This window comes from Cydia strobilella, chromosome Z (assembly GCF_947568885.1).
Source record: "Cydia strobilella chromosome Z, ilCydStro3.1, whole genome shotgun sequence".
In the NCBI taxonomy this organism is placed as follows: Eukaryota; Metazoa; Arthropoda; class Insecta; order Lepidoptera; family Tortricidae; genus Cydia; species Cydia strobilella.
The window spans coordinates 41,191,060-41,214,613 of NC_086068.1; the positions used below are offsets into that span (position 1 = coordinate 41,191,060).

Consider the following 23,554-nt stretch of genomic DNA (forward strand, 5'->3'; position numbering starts at 1 on the left):
GCGCTAGTTAGGCTCTGGGACATGAGTATAACATGAACCATATAAGGCAACAAATAACCCGACCAAATTACGTAGGTTGGTTTTGGTAGTATTTCGGTGTATGGTGGCCAAAGAGTAGTATAATATATATGGTGGCGCCGCCTAATTACTGTTTTTTGATGGACACTTTTCTTACATAGAGATTTGGCTCCTTTATATAGTCTCCATGAGTTGACTCATGTTGAACTGTTAAGGTATTATTTGATGTGGCAATACTATAAGTTAGTCAGGTTTTGGTCTATGGCACCATTAAGCCTACTCTTGCTTCGCATACACTCGTATGGCCCTCCACACTCGTGCGTGAATCGCGGAGCGAAGCCTCGATCGCGAGTGTGGAGTCTAGTTCGCTAATCAGCGAAATCGACTCCACACTCGCGTTCGCAGCTTAGCGCCGCGTAGTCTGGAACGCGCTTATAGTCAAAGAGGATATAATTTGGATGTTTGGATATAATAGGAGTTATATCTATCTTGGATATACATAGTATATATTGCGTACTACTGAGGTACTACCGGAGGCGCGGTATTTTGAATTATCGAGCAAACGTTGCTATAGTTACTTAGTTTTATCTGGAACATTAAATTTGCTTATCAATCAAACATAGAGTAATATATATACCTACCAAATACTTAGCTTATTAATTCAAGTGTACAAAGTAAAACTTTGCAAGATGGTTGAGAAGGATCCTCAGCTTAGTGCTTTGGAAATAGGCGAACTAGATATGTTCATTGACAGTATCGAACCATCCCGCATTGATAGCATAGGGAGTCAAGTGTAAGTTACTTAATGCCATAGCAATAATTCAGATTGATTTATTAAATCACTGAAGTAGATATCATTAATAAGCACCCATTATGTAAATCCCTGTTGAAACTTTTAGGTGGATCGACTGGCATATCCGACTTCAGAAACTCAACCAGCAAGCAGTGTTAGAAGCAACATCTATGCAAGAGGAACTTACTAAAGAGACATTGATTTCCTCTGGAAAGGTATGTAGTTATTATTTGAATATATAGGGTCACTGCACTAGTTTTCGTCCACTTGACGAAATTTGAACATAAACCTACATTGCTGCACACAACTGGACTTATTGCATGTCTAAACAATATATCTATCTACATAAAAATGATATTGCAAGTTAAAAATGGAATATATTATTTGCTAATCTGTCAAGTAAACGAAAACTAGAGCATGGACGGGAACTAGCGCAATGACCCTACCTACTTTATTCAAAATCCTTCAGTCTTAGAAATTAAAATGAAATATATTAACAAATGTAGGTATAATGTGAATAACTAACCCACACTTGAACATTTCAGCTACCAATTCTAGTCCAAGAAGCGATATGTATCCAAGTATGGCGGTATAAAGTTTACCCTCAAATACTGAAACTGGAACCAGCACCCTCGAGTACGTTTGGAATTTACATGGTGGTAAGTTATCACTGCACTATAGAAACAGGTAGTTTCTGTAGAATATTATGGCTCCTCTACACGACTACATAGCCCAGCGTAGGCCAGTCCAAGGGACGCAGCTATGCGGTGGAATGAGATAGCAATATCACTTGCTCCCTCTAACGCATAAATGCATCCCTTGGACTGGCCTACGCTGGGCCATCGTGTAGAGGAGCCATTACAGACTAGCCTCTGACTGTGACTTCATCCGCTTCGAAGTACACTCCCTCCCTCTTAGTACCTACTACGGCTACTACCTACTCTCATCTCATACTTAAGACGAAAGTGGAGTACTCGCGCGAAATCGCATTTACATACAAACGTAGTCCTCATTTTCCTCTTTGAATATTAACATTATTTCAAACATTTTGACACAATTTGTTGTATATCAACCATAGCGTCCATAATAGCTATGCCCTTACATTTGTTTTTTTTTTCGAACTTATTATAAGAGTTAGGAGCATTTATAAATTTGTATGAAATCTGTTTTTCGCTCCTTATTTTTACCATAACCAAAAAATCTAAAAAAGTCTAACGTAGGGGCATAGCTATGGTTAATATACGTCCAATTATGTAAGAATATTTTCCATAATGTCAATATCCAGAGGAAAATGGGGACTACGTTTGTATGGAGAAACGGCCGTCCCCTTTCCTCCTATTACGCCCGGCCCAATTCGGGATAAAAAGTTCAAGTAAAAGTATTATTCCGGCAAACTGATATATATATATATATAATGTAAGAATGTAAAATAGATGTGTATTTTGAGTCCTGTTTTGGTTCTGGAGCAGCTGTACCACGAAGCAGCGTGCGTTGGGCTCCTAGAGACGGTGCTATTCCACGAGGACGGCGCCCGGTGCCTGAGTGACGTCATCGTCGACCTGCTGGGGTACGCCGTGGAGCAGCTCACGGCGTTGCTGGCGCTACTCAAGTAACACTTTTACCACTTACGACCGGTTGATAAGTACCGTACCGTACGTTGCGTTGTGTTGAAGACAATTTGATTTAAAGATTGTATGGTTGACGATTTTAAACACGCGAAGTTGTATAGTAGGTATTATAATAATAATAATAGAGCCTTTTATTCCTTAAGTATACAATTCATTTTACTTATATTCATTTATTAATTTAAGGACCCCTTCTGGGTATAGGCCTCCTCCAACTTTTTCCAATGTGTTCTGTTTTGTGCTTTCTTCATCCAACTTTGTCCAGCTATTGGGACAATATCATCTATCCACCTGGTATTTGGTCTCCCTCTGTGTCTTTTTCCATGAGGTCCCTGCCATTCTGTCACCACTTTGGTCCATCTCTGGTCTTCTAATCTGGCTAAGTGGCCTGCCCACTTCCATTTTAAGGATCTTGAGTGGTCGAGTGCATCTATCACTTTAGTTGTGTTTCTTATTTCTGAGCATCTCTTCTTGTCTCTAAGTTTTATGTTGAGTACACTTCTCTCTATACTCCTTTGACACACCTGGATATTATTCTTTGTCTTTGCGTTGTAGATCCATGTTTGGCATCCGTAGGTGAGGCTGGGAAGTATACAAGTGTTAAGTACCTTGCGCTTCAATGTCATTGGTAGGTTTGATTTTAGAATGTCTTTATGACTCCAGTACTTTTTCCAAGTGATACCAACTCGTCTGTTTATTTCTTCAATATGTCTACTTTTTCTGAATGTTATTTGTTTTCCTAAGTATATATATTCTTCCACATACTCTAGGTCACTTTCGTTGACATGTATTGGATATTGGGCTCCGTTGCTCATAACTTTAGTTTTTGATGTATTCAGTTCCAGACCAATATTTTTGCTGACATTGTAGAGTTCGTTGATCATTTCTTGCAGTTGTTTCGGATTTTCAGACATAACTATGATATCATCTGCAAACCTCAAGTGGCTTAGATACTTTCTACCTATAAAAATTCCCTTTTTTGACCAATCCAGTTTTTCGAATATGTGTTGAAGAACAGATATGAACAGTTTGGGTGATAAAGGGTCGCCTTGCTTTACTCCTCGTCTTATTTTTTTTTACAGTAGGTATTACCAACTTATATTTAAAAAATTACCCCTGTAAGTAATGAATCATGATCTATAATATTATAAACACCTCTATAGGCCAGGAAATGAATGCCCAAAAAAGTTATAGAGGGAAATGCTTGGAACACAATTTTTGGCTTCGTAGCTTTGTTTGGACTAGTTAGGGGGTGAACATATCAAAAGTCCCCGGCCGTAACCATGGTGCTGGCGGGGAGAGGGGGGTTTGAAGGTTCCATATTTCGGTTTTTCGATTATATCTCGGAAACTATGCGAATGAGCGACATGGCCACTTATACAAAATGAAAAGTGATTTAATTTGTTACAAGTGTTATTAAGTCAAGTTTTTCGATATCTTTATTTATTTATTTTGTATTTATTTATTAAAGAACATCCACATCATACATATTATAACTTACACTAACAACATTTTAAAAGGTAATAAATACTGATGTATATGACAATTATGGAGTACATAACATTGACTAAAAGCATCGCAGTGAGATCAAACTTAACCTAAAACTATACAATTAAATCTAAAATTATACTAATTAATTATATTTAATTTTATTATTATTTTCTGCCCATTATTTTATTTTTGAATGCGGGTAAACGGTCATGAAAAATGTCTAGTCATAGTTTTTGAGATATCCGCTCTTGAAGGTTTATTTAGGGCTCTCATTTTTATCTTGATTATCTACATCAGTGAAGCTGCTAGGCCGGGTTTGGTATCGTTTTCGTATAAATCGGGGGTGCTGAATTCATTTATTTATGGTATCTAGTGGGGCAGAGTGCTCGAACAAATTGTCGTAAATGTGGACACGCTGGACAAAAGCACCAATTTTTTTTCAGCCACTTGTTAGGTCCATAGCTTTAAGTTTTTGATAGGAACCAACTGCTCCGTCGGCCATATTTAATTTTATGGCGGCCATTTTGAATTATAGTTAACTAGCTGTTGCCCGCGACTTCGTACGCGTGGATTTGTATGTTGGTGGTTATATATTTTACATGAGCATAGAACATTATGCAGCAAAAGATATCAGTAGGGACGGTTAATCATTTCACTAGACTTATCAAAACTCTGGTTAATCATTTGTTAATAATTATACAACGCATGAAATTTGTCTTTCACAAACTACGAAGTTTCAAGACTTTCAAGCCCCTAACTGAAAATAATTGTTCTCGATATAATCCCTCTCAACAGTCCACTATTTAAAAAAACGTTCGCTCCCGATGCAAACTTTATCAATCAGTTTTCTTCTATTTTAATATAATGCCCTTTTACCAAGTTTTATGTTCCTAGCTTAAACGAAAACTTGAATCACATATAAACTTACATCCCCTTCTTAAACCTCTTTGAATTTGGGTTGAATTATTAAGAACGTTGAAATAACAGAGTTTTGAATGATTCGCGGTTAGTTTCACTAGACTTATATTGACCAATAATACAAAAGGTAATCACGGTCTATATCCCGGTCAATATAAGTCTTGTTGAAATAACTTTTTTTGTAATATTATACAATGCCTTTCTAAGAAGTTTCAAAGCATTTGTAATGGATTCAAAATTTCAACCCCCTTTTAACCCCTTTGGGGGAAGAAAAAACGCTTAAATTACTTTTCTTGTATTCTAATAATATGCCTTTATACAAAGACTGAAGTCCTGTACTCAAAAAAAGGTTTGATCTCCATACAAAGTTTCAACCTCTTTTTTACCACCTTGGGGGATGAATTTTGAAAAATGCTGAAATGAGTTTTCTTCCCTTTTAATTAAATAATTTTCTACGAAGTTTCAAAATTTTAAAATTAGGACCCCTACAAATTTTCAACCCCTTTTTAACCACTTTACGGGATGAATTTTTAAAAACGCTGAAATTACTTTTCTTGTATTCTAATAATATGCCTTTATACAAAGATTCAAGTCCCGCACACAAAGAAATGTTTGATCTCCATACAAATTTTCAACCCCGTTCACCACCTTGGAGGATGAATTTTCAAAAACGCTGAAGTCGGTTTTCTACTCTTTTAATGAAATACCTTTTTACAAAGTTTCTAATTCCTAGCTTAAAATAAAATTGGAACCCTATATAGGTACAAAGTTTCAACCCCTTTTTAACCACTTTAAACGGTAAATTTTTAAAATCGCAAAAATTACTTTTCTTCTATTCTAATAATATGCCTTTATACAAAAATTCAAGTCCCACACTCAATAAAATGTTTGATCTCCATACAAACTTTCAACCCCCTTTTCACCACCCTGGGGGACGAATTTTAAAAAACGCAAAAATTAGTTTTTTTGTTTTTTAATATAATACCTTTTTGTAAAGTTTCATTGCAAGTTCCTAGCTTAGAATAAAAACTGAAACTTAAAACAAATTTCATCCCATTTTTAACCCTCTTGGGGTTGAATTTTCAAAAAAGTGATTTCGACACTTTTTTTGTAATCGGCTATTATGCCTTTCTAAGAAGTTTTAAAGCATTTTTAATGGATTCAAACTTTCAACCCCTTATTAACCCTGTTAGGGGATGAATTTTTAAAAACGCTGAAATTACTTTTTTCGTATTCTAATAATATTGTATAAAGATACAAAGATTCAACTCCCGCACTCAAAAAAATGTTTGATCTCCATACAAACTTTCAACCCCCTTTTCACCACCTTGGGGGATGAATTTTTAAAAACGCTGAAATTAGTTTTCTTGTTTTTTAATATAATACCTTTTTGCAAAGTTTTAAGTTCCTAGCTTATAATAAAATTGGAACCCCAAGACAAACTTTTTTAACCTACTTAGGGGTTCAATTTCCAAAAACGTCGAAATGTTTTTTTTTTTGTTAGCGGCTATTATGTCTTTTTATGAAGTTTCAAACCATTTGTAATGGATTCAAACTTTCAACCCCTTTTTAACCCTTTTAGGGGATGAATTTTGAAAAACGCTGAATTTTTTTTTTATATTCTAATAATATGTCCATGTACAAACTTTCACACTTGATAAAATTTTTGATCTCCATACAAACTTTCAACCCCTTTTTCACCACCTTAGGGAATGAATTTTCAAAAACGCTGAAATTAGTTTTCTTGTTTTTTAATAATATATCTTTTACCCAAGATTCGAAATCATAGCTTAAAATAAAACTTGAACCACATACAAACTTTCATTCCCTTTTTAACCCCCTTAGGGGTTGAATTTCTCAAAATCGCTTCTTATCTCTTGTACACATTATAAATGTAACCTGGTGTGCAAATTTCAACTTTCTAGCTTTTGTAGTTTCGCCTCTGCGTTGATGAGTCACTCAGTCAGGACACGTGCATTTATATAATAATAACTTGAACCCCATATAAACTTTCATCCCCTTTTTAACCCCCTTAGGGGTTGAATTTCTCAAAATCGCTTCTTATCTCTTGTACACATTATAAATGTAACCTGGTGTGCAAATTTCAACTTTCTAGCTTTTGTAGTTTCGCCTCTGCGTTGATGAGTCAGTCAGTCAGGACATGTGCATTTATATAATAAAAACTTGAACCCCATATAAACTTTCATCCCCTTTTTAACCCCCTTAGGGGTTGAATTTCTCAAAATCGCTTCTTATCTCTTGTACACATTATAAATGTAACCTGGTGTGCAAATTTCAACTTTCTAGCTTTTGTAGTTTCGCCTCTGCGTTGATGAGTCAGTCAGTCAGGACACGTGCATTTATATAATAAAAACTTGAACCCCATATAAACTTTCATCCCCTTTTTAACCCCCTTAGGGGTTGAATTTCTCAAAATCGCTTCTTATCGCTTGTACACATTATAAATGTAACCTGGTGTGCAAATTTCAACTTTCTAGCTTTTGTAGTTTCGCCTCTGCGTTGATGAGTCGGTCAGTCAGGACACGTGCATTTATATATATAGATAGAAGATAGATTATTAATATCTCGAGTTCTAAGTCACTTAAAATCACAAACTAGGTGTCTAAATATACATATTTGGGGTCAGGGAATTCAACTTGAAAGGAATGAAGACCATCCCAAATATTATTTAAATCGGTTCAGCGGCTATGGATTCCCCATACAAACTTCCACCCCACTTATTCACACCCTCAAAAGATGATTTTGGCTATAAAAACTATCCTATGTACTGTCCCGGGACGTGCCCGCTAGTCCCGGCCGGGACTCAAACCATCTCTAACTATACCAAATTTCAACGAAATCCGTTCAGCAGTTAAAGCGTGAAGAAGAGTATTAAAAAAAAAAACATTTTTTCTAATTTTGTTATTACTTCGGAATGGTGTCAATGTTGATTAGTAGGGCAGTTTCAGGTGATAATGTGGACACGCTGGACAAAAGCTCCGATTTTTTTTCAGGTACTCGTTAGGTCCATAGCATTGACGACCGATCTGGCCATTTCTGGCCTAGTGGGTAGTGACCCTGCAAATGATACCAAACATGACTTCAAACCTAAATTTAAACAGTATTAACCTCAGGAATTAAATTTCAGCGAAGAAGCTGAATTCCCCTCACACCAAATTTCACACCTTCAAAGTATATGATTTTTGAGATAAAAACTATCTTATGTTCAGTCTCGGGACTTAAAACATCTCTATACCAAATTTCAACTAAATCGTTTCAGCGGTTTAAGCGTGAAGAGGAGTTAAAAAATAGTTATTTGTGCAACAAGAGAGGAAAGTTGGTTTTTCTTGCGAGTGTTTATTTTGAGTCCCGAGAAAGCGAAAGATTCTATAATTGAATCACGAGCGAAGCGAGTGATTCTAAAGTAGAATCTTGAGCGTAGCGAGGGACTCAAAAACACGAGATGTAAAATAACTTTGCTCTCGTGTTGCACACATAATTTTTCACCTCAGTAGTGAGAACATATTAAAGGTTAAAATATATTTCGAATTACACAGAATAAACAGAAAAAAAAGTATTATAATATGTACGATACGATAAGATACGATACGAGACCGGACCGGACCGGACCGGACCAGTCTCGTATCGTATCGTATCTTATCGTATCGTACATATACCGGACCGGACCGGACCGGACCGGACCGTACCGTACCGTACCATACCATAAAAAAAAATGTTATAAAAGTATGAAGTTCATGGCCTTCACTAAATTAAAAAGCTACATTGTTTCACTCCCTGGAGTGAGGAAAGTCGCACTTTCCTCACTCCAGGGAGTGACGAAAGTAGGCTTGTTCGAGCTGCTGAGGTGAAAAAAGTTATTTGTTTAAAGTTTATGTTTTTACTTCGGAATGGTGTCAATGTGATACCATAAATGAATTTGGCACTCCCGATTTATACGAAAACGATACCAAACATGGACTAGTAGCTTTATTGATGTAGATATCAAAATAGAATTGAGAGCCCCAAGTAAACCTTCAAGAGCGGATATCTCAAAAACTATACAAGGTATCGAAAAACTTGAGTTAAAAACTTGTATCAAATTAAATCACTTTTCATTTTGTATTAAGTGGCCATGTCGCTCAGACGCATAATTTCCGAGATATAATCGAAAAACCGAAAAATGGAACCTTCAAACTCCTCTCTCCCCCGCGGCACCAGGGCTACGACACATTTGATATGTTTACCTCACAAAAATAAATATTAAATCTGTGGTTTACCTCCTAACTAGTCCAAACAAATTTACGGAGTCAAAAATTGTGTTCCTAGCATTACCCTCTATACCTTCTTATTGCTTGGCCTACTATGATTGTTAGAGCGTTTTCACATTGTCCAATCCGATATCGGATGTCGGAAGGAAGTAAAATGTAAGATATATGTGTTTCTCTACTAAGTATTTATTTATGCATTTTATAAATAATGCAAAGAAGGCGGATTTAATGCCAATGGCACTGTGCCACAGCTGTTTTTGTCATAGGCTCCTTTCCGACATCAGAAAGGCGCTTCCGATAAATTCAGTCATGTCGGAGTCCCCCGTCAGCTGTCGGACCGATAATATTTGTTTGTGTGCGTATGTGTAGGCATAATGCTTGTTGTAGTGTGCGTGACCGCTAAAGACGGCGCCCGGGCGCCCCGCCCCCGCGGTATGACTATGTGGATGTAGGATCCTACATCCGATATCGGATCGGACAATGTGAAAACGCTCTTACACCTCATAAGTTTGGATCGTTTATATTGCAAAGACTGGCTGCCTTGTTTGTCGTGCTTGCCATTTTCCAGTTCGAAGTAAAAGTTAAAATAGGTATTTCGCGTGGATAACAATTGCCCCTAGAAAGAAAACGTATCAATAAATTGTTAGGTTTTATTTAAGAGCGCTATTACATTTCGGCGTTGAGCGAGTTTAGGTATTTTACGCGCTGCGGCGGGCTGTGCGAGCTCAGTATGCCGATCCCTTCTACTACGTTTTCCCTCTCGCTCGCACTACAATGATGGATTAAACAATCTTGATCCTTCGTGAAGCATATTGAAAACAATTATAACGACACTAACTTAAAATCCTAATTTTTGTTATTTGGTACGAAAATACTAAATACAGTGCAAATGTACTTACTTTTGTATTATAAAATAATTATTTTATACTAGAAAGAAATTATACTCGCTTGTTTACATGTTTCGTCATTACATTTGGTACAGGGTACAGGGTAACCGTACAGCTTGGGTAGCGAAACTATTTTAGCTATATGTAGCAGTGTTGGCCGTAATTGTTAATTTTAATTAACCATTGATCAATTGCATTAACCATTAGTTCCGCCATTAACCAATTGCATTACGCACCAATTGCAGTAAAGTTAATTCGAATTAAATTTTTGAGACGTTAATGGCCATTGAAGTTATTGGCCATTAACTTCAATGGCCATTAAAGTTTCAAAAAGTTAATTAGAATAACTCTCAATTGCATTAACGTTTAATAAAATTAAATTCGTGATATTTTAAAATGAGACAGCAAAATGATCCTGACTGAACCCTGGCAGTAGTAGCAGTACCTACTAGGTAGTAGTGGAATTCAGATTTGGTGCAACCATGGTGCAACATAGACATACGCGGTTTTGGTCATTTGAATCGTCTTGATGAGCACTTCGGAGAGCCGTACCCACGATAGAGCTGATGCTGAACCCTGGTAGTACCTAGTGGAACTAAGGTTTGGTTGACATATCAGTCAAATTTGACAGATTAACAGTTTTTGTCATTTTCAGTGAAAATTATCTTTTTGGGATAGAATTTAGCTCCAAGGCCTCCAAGTAACATTGTTAAGTGTAGTTTTATACATTTTGACATTTTTGAATCCCAAATCGAAACGGTTTGTCCGATTTTTATAGGACATTCAACATTTGTTGGGATGGAAAATGTAGTTTGACACATCTGTCAAAACTGTCAAAATTGACAGTTTGACAGTTTTTGTCATTTTTAGTGAAAATTAACATGTTTTGTTAAAGTTTGGTACTAAGTGACATAGTTTAGTGTTGTTTGACATATCAGTCAAATTTGACAGATTGACAGTTTTTGTCATTTTCAGTGAAAATTTAGCACCCAGTGACATTGTTTAGTGTAGATTTATACTATCTGTCAAAATTGACAGTTTGTGACATTATGACAGTTTTGGATCATAAATCGAAAAGGCTTGTCCGATTTTGATATGACCTTCAACATTAGTCATGGGATGGAAAATGTAGTTTGACCCATCTGTCAAAACTGTCAAAATTGACAGTTTGACAGTTTTTGTAATTTTTAGTGAAAATTAACGTTTTGTTAAAGTTTGGTACTAATTGACATAGCTTGGTGTTGTTTGATTGTTAAGTGTAGATTTTGATATGACCTTCAACATATCTGTCAAAACTGTCAAAATTTACAGTTTGACAGTTTTTGTCTTTTTTAGTGAAAACATGGTTTGTTTGCTAAATTATATATCAAAAAGATAATTTTCTCTGAAAATGACAAAAACTGTCAATCTGTCAAATTCGACTGATATGTCAAACAACACTAAACTATGTCACTTAGTACCAAACTTTAACAACACATGTTAATTTTCACTATAAATGACAAGAACTGTCAAACTGTCAATTTTGACAGTTTTGACAGATGTGTCAAACTACATTTTCCATCCCATGACTAATGTTGAAGGTCCTATCAAAATCGGACAAACCGTTTCGATTTCGGATCCAAAAATGTCAAAATGTCACAAAATGTCAATTCTGACAGATTGTATAAATCTACACTTAACAATCAAACAACACCAAGCTATGTCAATTAGTACCAAACTTTAACAAAACGTTAATTTTCACTAAAAATTACAAAAACTGTCACTGTCAATTTTGACAGTTTTGACAGATGGGTCAAACTACATTTTCCATCCCTTGACTAATGTTGAAGGTCATATCAAAATCGGACAAGCCTTTTCGATTTGGGATCCAAAACTGTCATAATGTCACAAACTGTCAATTTTGACAGATAGTATAAATCTACACTAAACAATGTCACTGGGTGCTAAATTTTCACTGAAAATGACAAAAGCTGTCAATCTGTCAAATTTGACTGATATGTCAAACAACACTAAACTATGTCACTTAGTACCAAACTTTAACAAAACATGTTAATTTTCACTAAAAATGACAAAAACTGTCAAACTGTCAATTTTGACAGTTTTGACATATGTGTCAAACTACATTTTCCATCCCATGACTAATGTTGAAGGTCCTATCAAAATTGGACAAGCCGTTTCGATCTGGGATCCAAAACTGTCAAAAATGTCACAAAATGTAATTTTGACAGATAGTATAAATCTACACTTAACAATGTTACTTGGTGCTAAATTCTATCCCAAAAAGATAAGTTTCACTGAAAATGACAAAAACTGTCAATCTGTCAAATTTGACTGATATGTCAACCAAACCTTAGTTCCACTAGGTACTGCCAGGGTTCAGCATCAGCTCTATCATGGGTACTGCTCTCCTAAGTGCTCATCAAGACGAGTCGGATGACTAAAACAGCGTGTGCCTATGTTGCACCAAACCTTAGATCCACTAGGTACTGCCAGGGTTCAGCATTAGCTCTATCATGGGTACTGCTCTCCTAAGTGCTCATCAAGACGAGTCGGATGACTAAAACAGCGTGTGCCTATGTTGCACCAAACCTTAGATCCACTAGGTACTGCCAGGGTTCAGCATCAGCTCTATCAAAGGGTACTGCTCTCCTAAGTGCTCATCAATACCAGTCGGATGACCAAAACAGTGTGCGCCTATGTTGCACCAAACCTAAGTTCCACTAGGTAATGCCAGGGTTCATAAGGAGGATGAGTAATACATACTCTAAACTTATACAAGTTCAGTCTTAGTTATATCGGAGCATCGTTTATAATGGCGTAAGCGCCATCGACAATAAGGTCCCTTTTTATAGGAAATACCACATTTTATTCTGTTTTTAGTATTTGTTGTTATAGCGGCAACAGAAATACATCATCTGTGAAAATTTCAACTGTCTAGCTATCACGGTTCATGAGATACAGCCTGGTGACAGACGGACAGACAGCGGAGTCCTAGTAATATGGTCCCGTTTTTAGCCTTTGGGTACGGAACCCTAAAAACAGAATAAAATAGCCGTATAAAATAGTACGGAACCCTTTGTGCGCGAGTACAACTCGCACTTGGCTGTTTTTTTTAAATTTACTACCTATAAAATGTCAGGTCATTTCAAATATTTTTAATGTTGTTCGGAAGTTTGTTATGTTACTATACTATATTATAATACTATAAAAACAGTACAGTACAGTACTCGGATCAAAGTTTCTCAGTCGCAGTTTACACGCACACAGTATAGCGTTTTACACGGCGCCTGCCGCACACAACGATAAAAAACCTCGTTGTCGCCGTCCAAAACGTGCGGCGCCGATCGACACAGGAACGTCCTCTTCAAGCTCTGCCGCGGTACTGAGATCGCGAGCTTGCGTCATCGGTGATATACATAGAGTAGTTTTCAAAAAATTGACAAAAAATTAAAGTAGAATTTGATAAACACAAATGTATACCAACAGTATAAGCAAACGTTGTAGATTGCTCGTGTATAAAAATGACTTCGATACTAAGTAGATTTTCGGAGGAATTTACACTTGTTTCGAAGAGAAAATTTATTTCGTTTTACATTGATTTTCTCTTTCTCAAAAGCATGTAGGAAGAATATCATTCGATATTCCTAAACTACAGGATATTAGTAATACAAAATATCCAACTTTAGCAGAGTAAACTTCTCAAAATTTACAAATAAGAGCTCACAATTCAGTGCTTCACGCGGTTTTTCGTAAACGACCATCAGAAAAAAGATCATTACTAATTTAATTAGTCCTTTTTCTAAAATGTACAACGATATTCCTAAAGAGAAGAAGACGCTCTTACTGGAACAAGTACTCTTTGTTTCTAATAATGAGCGTAAAGTCTTCAATGTTGTCGGGAATATCATCAATTTTACATTATTTCGACTTTTCTTGTAAGAACGCTCTATGTGTAATATATAAGTAATTGAATATTTCGACGGTCAAGTGAAGTTTTTGGCTCCACAGTAACGGATATTTGAAGGCTGAGAGTGCGAAGGAGCTGGAATGCGAGACTGCACCGGAAGAGCTCGAGCGCCGGCAGACGGACCTGCAGTTTGACATCAGCATGCGGTGCATCACTATCGTGCGGTCAGTGCATAAAATACTGTACTATTATATATGTAGTAAATTATGTGTAGCGACGTATGTACGAAGGTACGAACCCATCGGAAACTACTTTACATTTTAATACTAATTTACGACCTCGAAATATTCAATAGGTAGACGGAGCCTCGCGAAGCGGGGCTCCTATTTTTGGGCGGTTTGCCCTTCGGGCATCTGAAGTTACCTAACAAACCTAACCTACTAGTACATACATCATACATCGATTTTACTCACATCGTGATTCTTGTACAGATACATAGCGGAACACATGGAGGGAGCCGGAGTAGGCGCCTCTATCGCGACGGGCCTCTACAAGACCAACGACGTGCCCTCAATTTTAGCCCACCTGCTGCAGGAGGAACCGTGGCACAGGGCTACTGAGTCCGGCGAGCTTCAGACCTTCAACTGTGACTATGACTACTCAAAATGTTATTTGAATTCGCTTAGGAAGTTATCTATTGTTTGTTTCCGTCTTTTTTAGGGTTCCGTACCAAAAAGGTACAAAAGGAACGACTATGGAACACTTATGGTGCGACTGTCCGTCCGTCCATCTTCAGTCACATCGCTAAATATCTCGAGAACTACTTAATCTATCGATTTGAAATTTGGAATAGTCATGAACAACGCTAACCCAGACACATTGAATGTTTTTTTTTTAATATTATATATTTTTAAATATGAGAAATGCCCTATATGAAGAGTACGGAACCCTCGGTGCGCCAGTTAAACGAACTCGCACTTATATGGTTTTTTTTTAAGTTTGAGTACAGGAGATTCGCTGTTGCGTTTATTTAAAAAATGCCTTTTTCTCAAACATGCAATGAAATATCGACCTTGTGGGCGTCAAAACAAAACACAAACAAAAGTATCACGTTTCGGGCGGAGCAACTCGAGAGAACTGTAAAGGAATTTCATACGAAATAGAAGGCCTAGGCCGAGAAGTATTTTTTTTTTTAATTTTAATGTAAAACATGGCGTCTGTGTTCATGAACAGGCTAAACAGCTGAATTATATTTTTTAAATTTTTCTAGTGGCTGAATGGTTATCGGACCAAAAATATCCGCGTTAACGCCTATTACACACGAACTGATATTAAGTATACTAATCTGTATAGCCCGCTGGCCCGCTCCATACTACGCGGTGCGAAGCCGCGAACGCGAGTGTGGAGTCGATTTCTCTAATTAGTCACCAACTAGCTAAGTCACCAGAGACCATAGACAATATTTAAAATCCTCTGCATTTACAGAACTTTGTATGCAGGGGGGGTGCCTTTTCTCTGCAGCTGACTGTACATGACTAGAAACTATACTTAGTCTTATAGCATTTGAAAAAACGGTAAACCATTTCCACGTGTCTTTTTATTGACAAGTTTTTTTATAAATATAGCAATATTTTACTTATGAAAGCAAAAGTATGTAAATGATTGTATATTATATTTGTTGTGACTTATTTTCAAAGTGTTTTTCGATAAAACGACACGTTAAGATCGCTCGCCTTCTTTCTAATGATAAAAAAACGAGAGGTATAGTTAGACGGTTCTGAGTGGTAGACTGCAAATGAGATAAAAGCTATATTAGGTACATGCATTAATCCTCATATCAGGCGGCTCTTTGATTCCAAGGATTGCATAATTTTTATACTTTTTAATGATTTTTAGAATATGAAAATTATAAAAAGTATAAAAGTTATGCAATCCTTGTATTCCACGCATTTCATTTCAACGAGCCGCCTGCTACAGATTTCTTGAAATTGCCGCGTTTTTTCAGGTTCAACTTTCATTAGCCAGACTATTATCAATTTGCCAATTTCGTGATTATTCTTTTACACGGCACATAAACTTATGCATAATTTATCGATATAAAAAGTCGACACAGTTACATCCCTAGCAAATTATCAAACTTATGACACTGTACGTAAATGAGAAATAACAAGCATATATGCATCTCTTTTCGGCACATTATCTAATTCGTAATAAAGGAAAGTACGGGTATACATATTTGCGAACCATTTTTGCCCGACTTCTATGCTTTAGTCATTATTCTGAGGAAAAGACCACCATCTACACTAGCGCCCCTAGCGGCGAATTCATACGCGTTAGCCCTCATACGCACGACTCCCGTAAAAAAAACATTATGTAGGAATTGGAGGGAAAATTAAAAAACTTTTGTCACGTAGCTGTATTTTATATTTGTGATTGATATTTATAAATAAAATTTCAATGTGTGTTCCGATGATAATAGCGACGAAGAAATTAATTGTACTTCGTCGCAATTGAGGGCGGAGGCAGAATTAGTAATTAATAACTTGTTGCTGCCAAAGTCGGAGGAGAAATTTGTTTTTTTTAGTGGTGTATTTCTTTATTTCATTGCAACATATGTTTGAGAAAAGCACTATACATGCCTACCCGTGAAAAGGGCTTGCCGGCTTCGCATCACTATCCATACCATACCTACTCAGCCGGCAAGCCCTTCTTTCCCGGCGCCTGCAGTAATGTACTATTTCAGTCGGCCGCTGGGTAAAGCCGCCCAATGATGAGCGACTGCAAATGCACCGCACCGAGGTGCAGCTCTGGCTGTGCCTGCGCCAGCTGCTGCTGGAGCCGCGGCTGGCGCACCAGTACCCCATCGACGAGTGCCGCCGCACCGCCTTCTGCCGGGTGAGACTGGGACAGGTGCTGCACGCAGCGGGGACAGCTCTGGCTGTGCCTGCGCCGGCTGCTGCCGGAGCCGCGGCTGGCGCACCAGTACCAGTATCCCATCGACGAGCGAGACAGGGGCTGCACGCAGCGGGGGCAGCTCTGGCTGTGCCTGAGCCGGTTTTTTTTTAAGATTTTTAAAAGCCGTTCAAGGTGCGTTCAAGTAATGTGTTGTTTTATACACAATAATTGCACCATCAGTTAGATTTCCTTGATGATATCATAACATTTTATTGTCACCTAAGTTGGGTAGAGGTAGCATCAAAATATTTAAAATCAGTAAAGCAGCTCGATCAGAAACCGGAAAATGGGAGAAATTGATTATTAGGTAAGTACGGTCGAAGTCATAAATATGTTTACACTTTTGCACCGTACCCCTTTGTAATAAGGCGTAAAATGTAAACATATCTTTGACGTCGTCTGTACATACATACCTAACCTACAGATAGACACCGGGACATAGGTACGAAAATAACTGAAGGCCTAGGTAAAATAGCAAGATTTACCTTATTAGCTTACATCTACCTATTTGAGAATTCAGAGAACTGGGTAGTTCATTTATTTTATCTTATTCTTTCTTGTCCCAGCTACAAGCACGACTCACTGAGAATATGATAGACCAAGTGCCGCCGCTGGGCGATCTCAAGCAGTTCCTGTGTCGTCTCTCCGTCTCCGTGGGCGATTACTCGAACATTAACGGCCGCACAAACGTGAACAATCCGGGCTGCACGCTCATTGAGGTTGTGCCGCAGGTATGCCAAACATTATTGTGATGGCAGGGATCTCCATTTTATAAAAGGCGTTTTGCATGCATCATGCATAATAGTGCAAATGTCCGACTATGGCTCTCGTTTCTATTATTTTAATTGGTCCCGTATACAGGCATTATATGTGCCGTTTTCAACTAAAAGGGAAGCCTGTTGCGGATATCATCATTGGTATTTTTGGGACGAAGCATGTTGCGGATTTTTTACATGTAAAAAATAAATAAAAGGGTACTTATTGTCGGTTGTCAATAAAGACGCTATTTCCATAAAGCTTTAATTAAAAATCAACCTTATCGACAACCGACAATGTGGTACCTTTTAGTTGAAAACGTCACATATGTCATCTCGAAAAATTATCATAAGTTCTAGTCACGGTAGGAATTCAGCAGACATGTACCTATACATCTTTTTTCTTTTCCAGATAAAAGACTCATACATGCGCCAAGTGCACAAACGTACCAAAACGCTGGCCAAGCAGCAGCTCCGTCTCTTCGACTTGGACGGTAGCGACGAGTCGCGCAAAATGGCCAAGCAACTCCTGGAGTCGTATACCAGCGACGTGGCGCTGGCCATGGACGGCGGCGGTGCTAAATGCTCCAAGTGCGGTGAGGCCGCCAGCAAGAAGTGCTCGCGGTGCAAGACTGAGTGGTACTGCGGCCGGTAATTAAACTATCTCTTTAAGGCGGTTATATTATAGCACTGACTGGTGCTGATGCGGATGCGGACCCGTACGCTACGCCTACGCCGCTCCGGAGTTCGAACGAGACAACATTTTATAGTTGGGCCATTTTATTATTTATTTGAAAAAAGTGTAGGTAGTAGGTAGTGTACAATTTTAAACAAAATGGCCCAGTTTATAGCACACCGAAACGGAAGCTGCTAGGTCATAAGATGCCCCAAGAACCGGGAATCCCGTTACCGTACCAGCTATGCCCTAAACCGGGAAATAAAATATTTTTGGTACCGGGACCGGTACTGCATGGGCATGTCCTATACCGGCTATACCTACTGCATACATAATAATAGGACGCACTTGTACGGTGAAATTTGATGGATCTAAAGGCGGGATTCCACCAGTGTGCGGCACAATTGGCACAAACATTTTTGTAATGAATATGCTTGTGCCGCACAGTGCCATACACTGGTGGAATCCCGCCTTTAGTACCTAATACTTAAGCCTAGCAATTGATATAGGTTCAAATAGGTAGGTACTTAAGAGGCCGTAGTCGATTTTGGAGCAAAAATGTAAAATTGATAGATTTAGTCGTTGAAATTATACACGTTTTGTTACGTAATATCTAAATAACAAGTATTGATTTCTATTAGCACGTCTTCTCATCTTGCCTTTGCATGAAGAGAAGGGGCAGTTTTTAAAAATTCATCAAAAAATCATGGTGGTAAATTATACAAATTGATGTATAAGTATAGTTTTAGCAAATGTTGTAGATTGTTTAAGTATCAAAATTACGATGAAATTAAGTCGATTTTCAGAGAAATTGTCACTTGTTTTGAAGTAATTTCTGGAGAAAATTAATTTCGTCTAACATCATTATAATAAAAATGTAGTCTGATAAACGTCAAGTACAGGATATGTGTAATACAAAATTACCATGTTTAGCAGTCCAAACTTTACGAAATTTACAAATAAGAGCGACAAAATCAGTGCTTTACGCGCGTTTACCTAAACGTCCATCAGAAAAGCAAACATTACTAATTTAGTGAGTCTGTTTTCAAAAAACTGATCTGATAAAAGGTAAGATAAGAAGACGTGCTAATAGAAACCAGTACTTGTTATTTCAATTAGGTAACAAAAGGTGTAAAATTTCACGGACTAAATCTATCAATATTACATTTTTGCGACTAAAATCAACACCGGCCTCTTAAGTCACAGGGCGGACACGCCATACATCAAATATCATTTTTAATACAGTTGCTCTAAAAGTGCTACTTTTCGTGGCTGTTTAGCGTGCGGAAAGTTGGTTTTCGCGAACTAGTGCTTTACACTTTTCCAATTTTTTTAAATTTTTACTTGTTCCAATTCATGACTACTTATTGATGAGTGTTAATATTAGTTTCATTTAAACGTCGTAATCAACATAAAAACCTACTGTTAATGTGAGAATACGAAAAATATGCATATTTCATATTTTATTACTTACCTCTTCATCATTATAAGTATTATATCACGTTTATTTTTTAATGTTGAAAAACCGTTCTTAATAAGTTGTCTGAATGGAACGGAACGCCTGTCAAAGAAGAGGCGTATTTTCTTACTGCAAGAATGTTTTAAGTTTCCAAAGGCAACATTCGATATTGTTTTTATAAATATACGATACACAAATAATCATAAATAACGATATTTAGGTAATAATAATACAATGTTTTAATATTTACAATTGTTTCTGTCTTATAGTACATGCATTTGAAAAAAAAAACTTTCATTGAAGTGCGTTCAATAATAATAACAAAATCAATTCTAGTCGAATAACAGCTAGAAAAACACTTCTTGATAATTAGTCAATGTCAATGATGTCACAGAATTAATAATATAAAAGTTTCGAATTCCGTTCCTTACTTGTTGCTTTTCTTATTTTTTCGCAACTGTATTAAAAAAAACGTCGTTCGATACACGTGCGGAAATGTCATTCTTCACTCGTCCCGAGTCTTGTCATACTTTCCGCACTAGCATCGAAATGTACTATTACAGTACATATGATGCTACTTTCTCGCACTAGTGCATAAAAGAGCACTTTTCGTGCATATGTCGAAAGTTTAAAGGGCCATATGTACTGTAAAACGTTGTACGATACACGTGCGAATAGGTAATTTGCAACTCGTGTCGATTTAAAACACTCCCTGCGGTCGTGTTTTAATTTATCGCCACTCGTTTCGAATTTCCTCTTTTCCGCACTTGTATCGTAAATAGCTATTACAGTATATATGGTGCTACTTTCTCGCACTAATGCGTAAAAGAGCACTTTTTGTGCATATGTCGAAAGTTTAAAGGGCCATATATTATGTACTGTAAAACTTTGTACGATACACGTGCAAATAGGTAATGCGCAACTCGTGTCGATTCAAAACACTCCCTGCGGTCGTGTTTTAATTTATCGCGACTCGTTTCGAATTTCCTCTTTTCCGCACTTGTATCGTAATTATCGTAAATAACTATTCCATATCTATTTTATTTCGCTCCAATCCTTGAATTGGCTTTATCAGTTTGCGCGTACTTGGTGTACTTGGACTTTCAAAACGCCATTATTAAATTTACGTTATTGTTGTTATTGATTTCATAACATACATAATTAATTATTAAAGTAAAAAACCGGACAAGTGCGAGTCGGACTCGCCCACCGAGTGTTCCGTACAAATTAAATTTTTAGTGTTTTTTGTTATGGCGGCGGCAACAGAAATACATCATCTGTGAAAATTTCAGCTGTCTAGCTATCACGGTTCATGAGATACAGCTTGGTGACAGACAGACAGACGGACAGTGGAGTCTTAGTAATAAGGTCCCGTTTTTACCCTTTGGTTACGGAACCCTAAAAACAAAAGTGTACAAATAAAAATAAAACAATTTATGTTATTACATTAAATGTTGGCTAACATTTAGAAATTCAGCAATCAGGTTTTAATTCAGGAACAGAAAAATCGGTAGGTGTGTAGGTAGGTAGAATGAGAATGAGAAATCTTTTATTATCAATTAGCAGAGTTACATCTTTTTATTCCCGTAGGATTGTGTCAGCTAACTTGTGTCTAAAAGATCTGTGTAAGCTGGAGGTGTTATGTCACAAGTGTCGAGTTAAAAGATGTTGGGTAATAGTGTTACATATGTTACATTTACTTAATTCTAAGGGGACGAGGAGCCGCTGCCCCACGGGGCCAGCGCCTCATGTCTTTATTTGGTACATATAAGATTTCACCTATTCTATTGTTTGTTAATAGTGGGTTATGTTCGCCGTGAGCTAGGTAAGCGTCCCCTGGTGTGTCGAGGTCTTCAATACCAAGAGCTGCGATTCTGTCCAGCATTCTGCGATTTAAATCAGCGGCGCGAAGGTGCCACGGTCGCTGATTTCCCAGAGCGTTTCCGTGGGTAGACGTCTTGAGAACTGGCCAGCATTCTTGAGTGCCATCCTGTATTGTCTCTCAATTTTTTGTAGGTTCGAGTTGCTGTACCTTGATAATAGCTGCACCACTCCATAATCCATGATAGGAAGGATGCAAGCTTGAATGATTGCTAACTTGACTTCACCATCGGTTTTGGCATTAAAGCCTATGATGGGTCCCAGAGCTCCTCTTACTTGTTTTAACTTTTTGACAACTTATCAAAGATGACTCCTAAATACTTTATGTATTTTTTATATATTTCTTCTTCTTTTTAAACATTATACATTCTGTTTTGTCGACGTTGCATTTCAAACCCCATCTATCATAGTAGTTTACAATGGTTTCTGCCGCCCACTCCGCTCTCATGGTAGCGTGATCGGGGTTCTTAGCTCTGTTTAGGATACATAAGTCATCCGCGTACTGGGATAGTTTCAGACCTCGAATCCTATCGTGACTATTCCATATGTCGTAGACGTATAGGTTGAAGATGACGGGGCCTAGGATCGATCCCTGGGGCACACCATGTGGTAGTTTCTTTACTTCTCCAATCATACTGCGGAATTTTCCTATTAGCGATCGATCTTCTAAGTAGTTTTCTAATATTTTTATAATGTTGTTGGGAGCGTCAGCGTTCTGCAGTTTCTTTATTAGGCCTTTGTGGTTAATTGAGTCGAATGCTTTGCTTAGGTCCGTGCATATCATAGATACGCTTTCTCCAAGTGCAAGTGCATCTGTTATTATCTTTCCCGTGCGGAGAAGCTGTGTAGCGGTCCCTCTGAACCTGGTAAAGCCATGTTGAAACGGCGGCCGCATCTTGTCTACTGTACCTTGTACTCTTGAGAGTATGAGCCTTTCACATACCTTGGCCATTATATTGAGTAGCGTGATTGGTCTATAAGAGGTAGCTTCTTTATGGTTTTTGCCTGTTTTGTGAAGGAAGATACATTCGCCCACCTTCCATCGTTTCGGGAAATAACCTGTAGTCAAGACATAATTTGCTATCGGCTCAAAGGCTGTTATGAAAACTTCTCCGCCCAGTTTCAAAGCATCCGCTCTTATTTGATCCGGCCCAGGAGCTTTTTTGTTCTTGAATTTCCTTAATTCTAGACGTATCTCTTTTGTAGATGTCCTGTCCAATGGTTCGAATGGGGTGGTCTTCTCTGAACCCTCATTAGGTAGGTAGGTATGTGACATATGGTCAAGACGGTCAAGTATAATATAATGAATAATATTTATTAGGGAGTAGTTAACATTTTCTGCTTTTTATAACATTATTACCTATATACCTATTTATATGCAAAATTTTAGGTTTATTTACTTATATTTCGTGTTTTAGATATTGGAAAACTTGATTATTTATTTCTAAAAATTGATGAGTACCGTACATAACACAATACACCGGCATTTTGAAAGTTCCGTCATCGCGTTGCTAACCAAACTGAGAGTACGCCAGAACTCAGAAGTCCGCCAGATTTTTGTCACGGGGCGAGGTAATTCGAGTCGGTGCGGGGCGGTGCGTGGCCGTTCTGTATGATAATATTGATAAGATAATACTATTACTTATTCTGTGCTTACCAAACAAATTAAGGTGCTCGGTGCTCACAATAGGTACTTATTTATACATTTCTAGACACCAAATATTTGGTAATAGGTAAACTATTTTCTTTTATTCCAGGGAATGTCAGGTGCAACATTGGCCGAAGCACAAGGAGTTATGTGATCAATTTGCCAAATTGTGCATGTAGAGATATATGTGTGAACTTTCTTAATGTAATAAAGGGAATACAAATATAACGTTTGGATTTCTTGTATCATGTCATGTATCGGCAGCTGACATCG

The 23,554-nt window shown here is 37.5% G+C and overlaps 1 protein-coding gene across 2 annotated transcripts; it reads left to right on the forward strand.

Annotated features, from left to right (window-relative positions):
- Positions 1–665: 665 nt before the first annotated feature.
- On the forward strand, positions 666–23,483 carry LOC134754877 (zinc finger MYND domain-containing protein 10). 2 transcript variants are annotated; one of them, XM_063691335.1, is made up of 10 exons: positions 666–811; positions 918–1,026; positions 1,357–1,470; positions 2,281–2,420; positions 14,009–14,131; positions 14,399–14,553; positions 16,651–16,802; positions 17,429–17,593; positions 18,030–18,256; positions 23,391–23,483. In XM_063691335.1, exons 1-10 carry the CDS (start codon positions 708–710, stop codon positions 23,458–23,460), a joined length of 1,359 nt encoding a protein of 452 aa, XP_063547405.1. In that variant the 5' UTR covers positions 666–707; the 3' UTR covers positions 23,461–23,483. The 2 variants fall into 2 exon arrangements, with proteins under 2 accessions (XP_063547405.1, XP_063547404.1); XM_063691334.1 differs by having other exon boundaries at positions 18,030–18,268; positions 23,391–23,472.
- Positions 23,484–23,554: the final 71 nt, after the last annotated feature.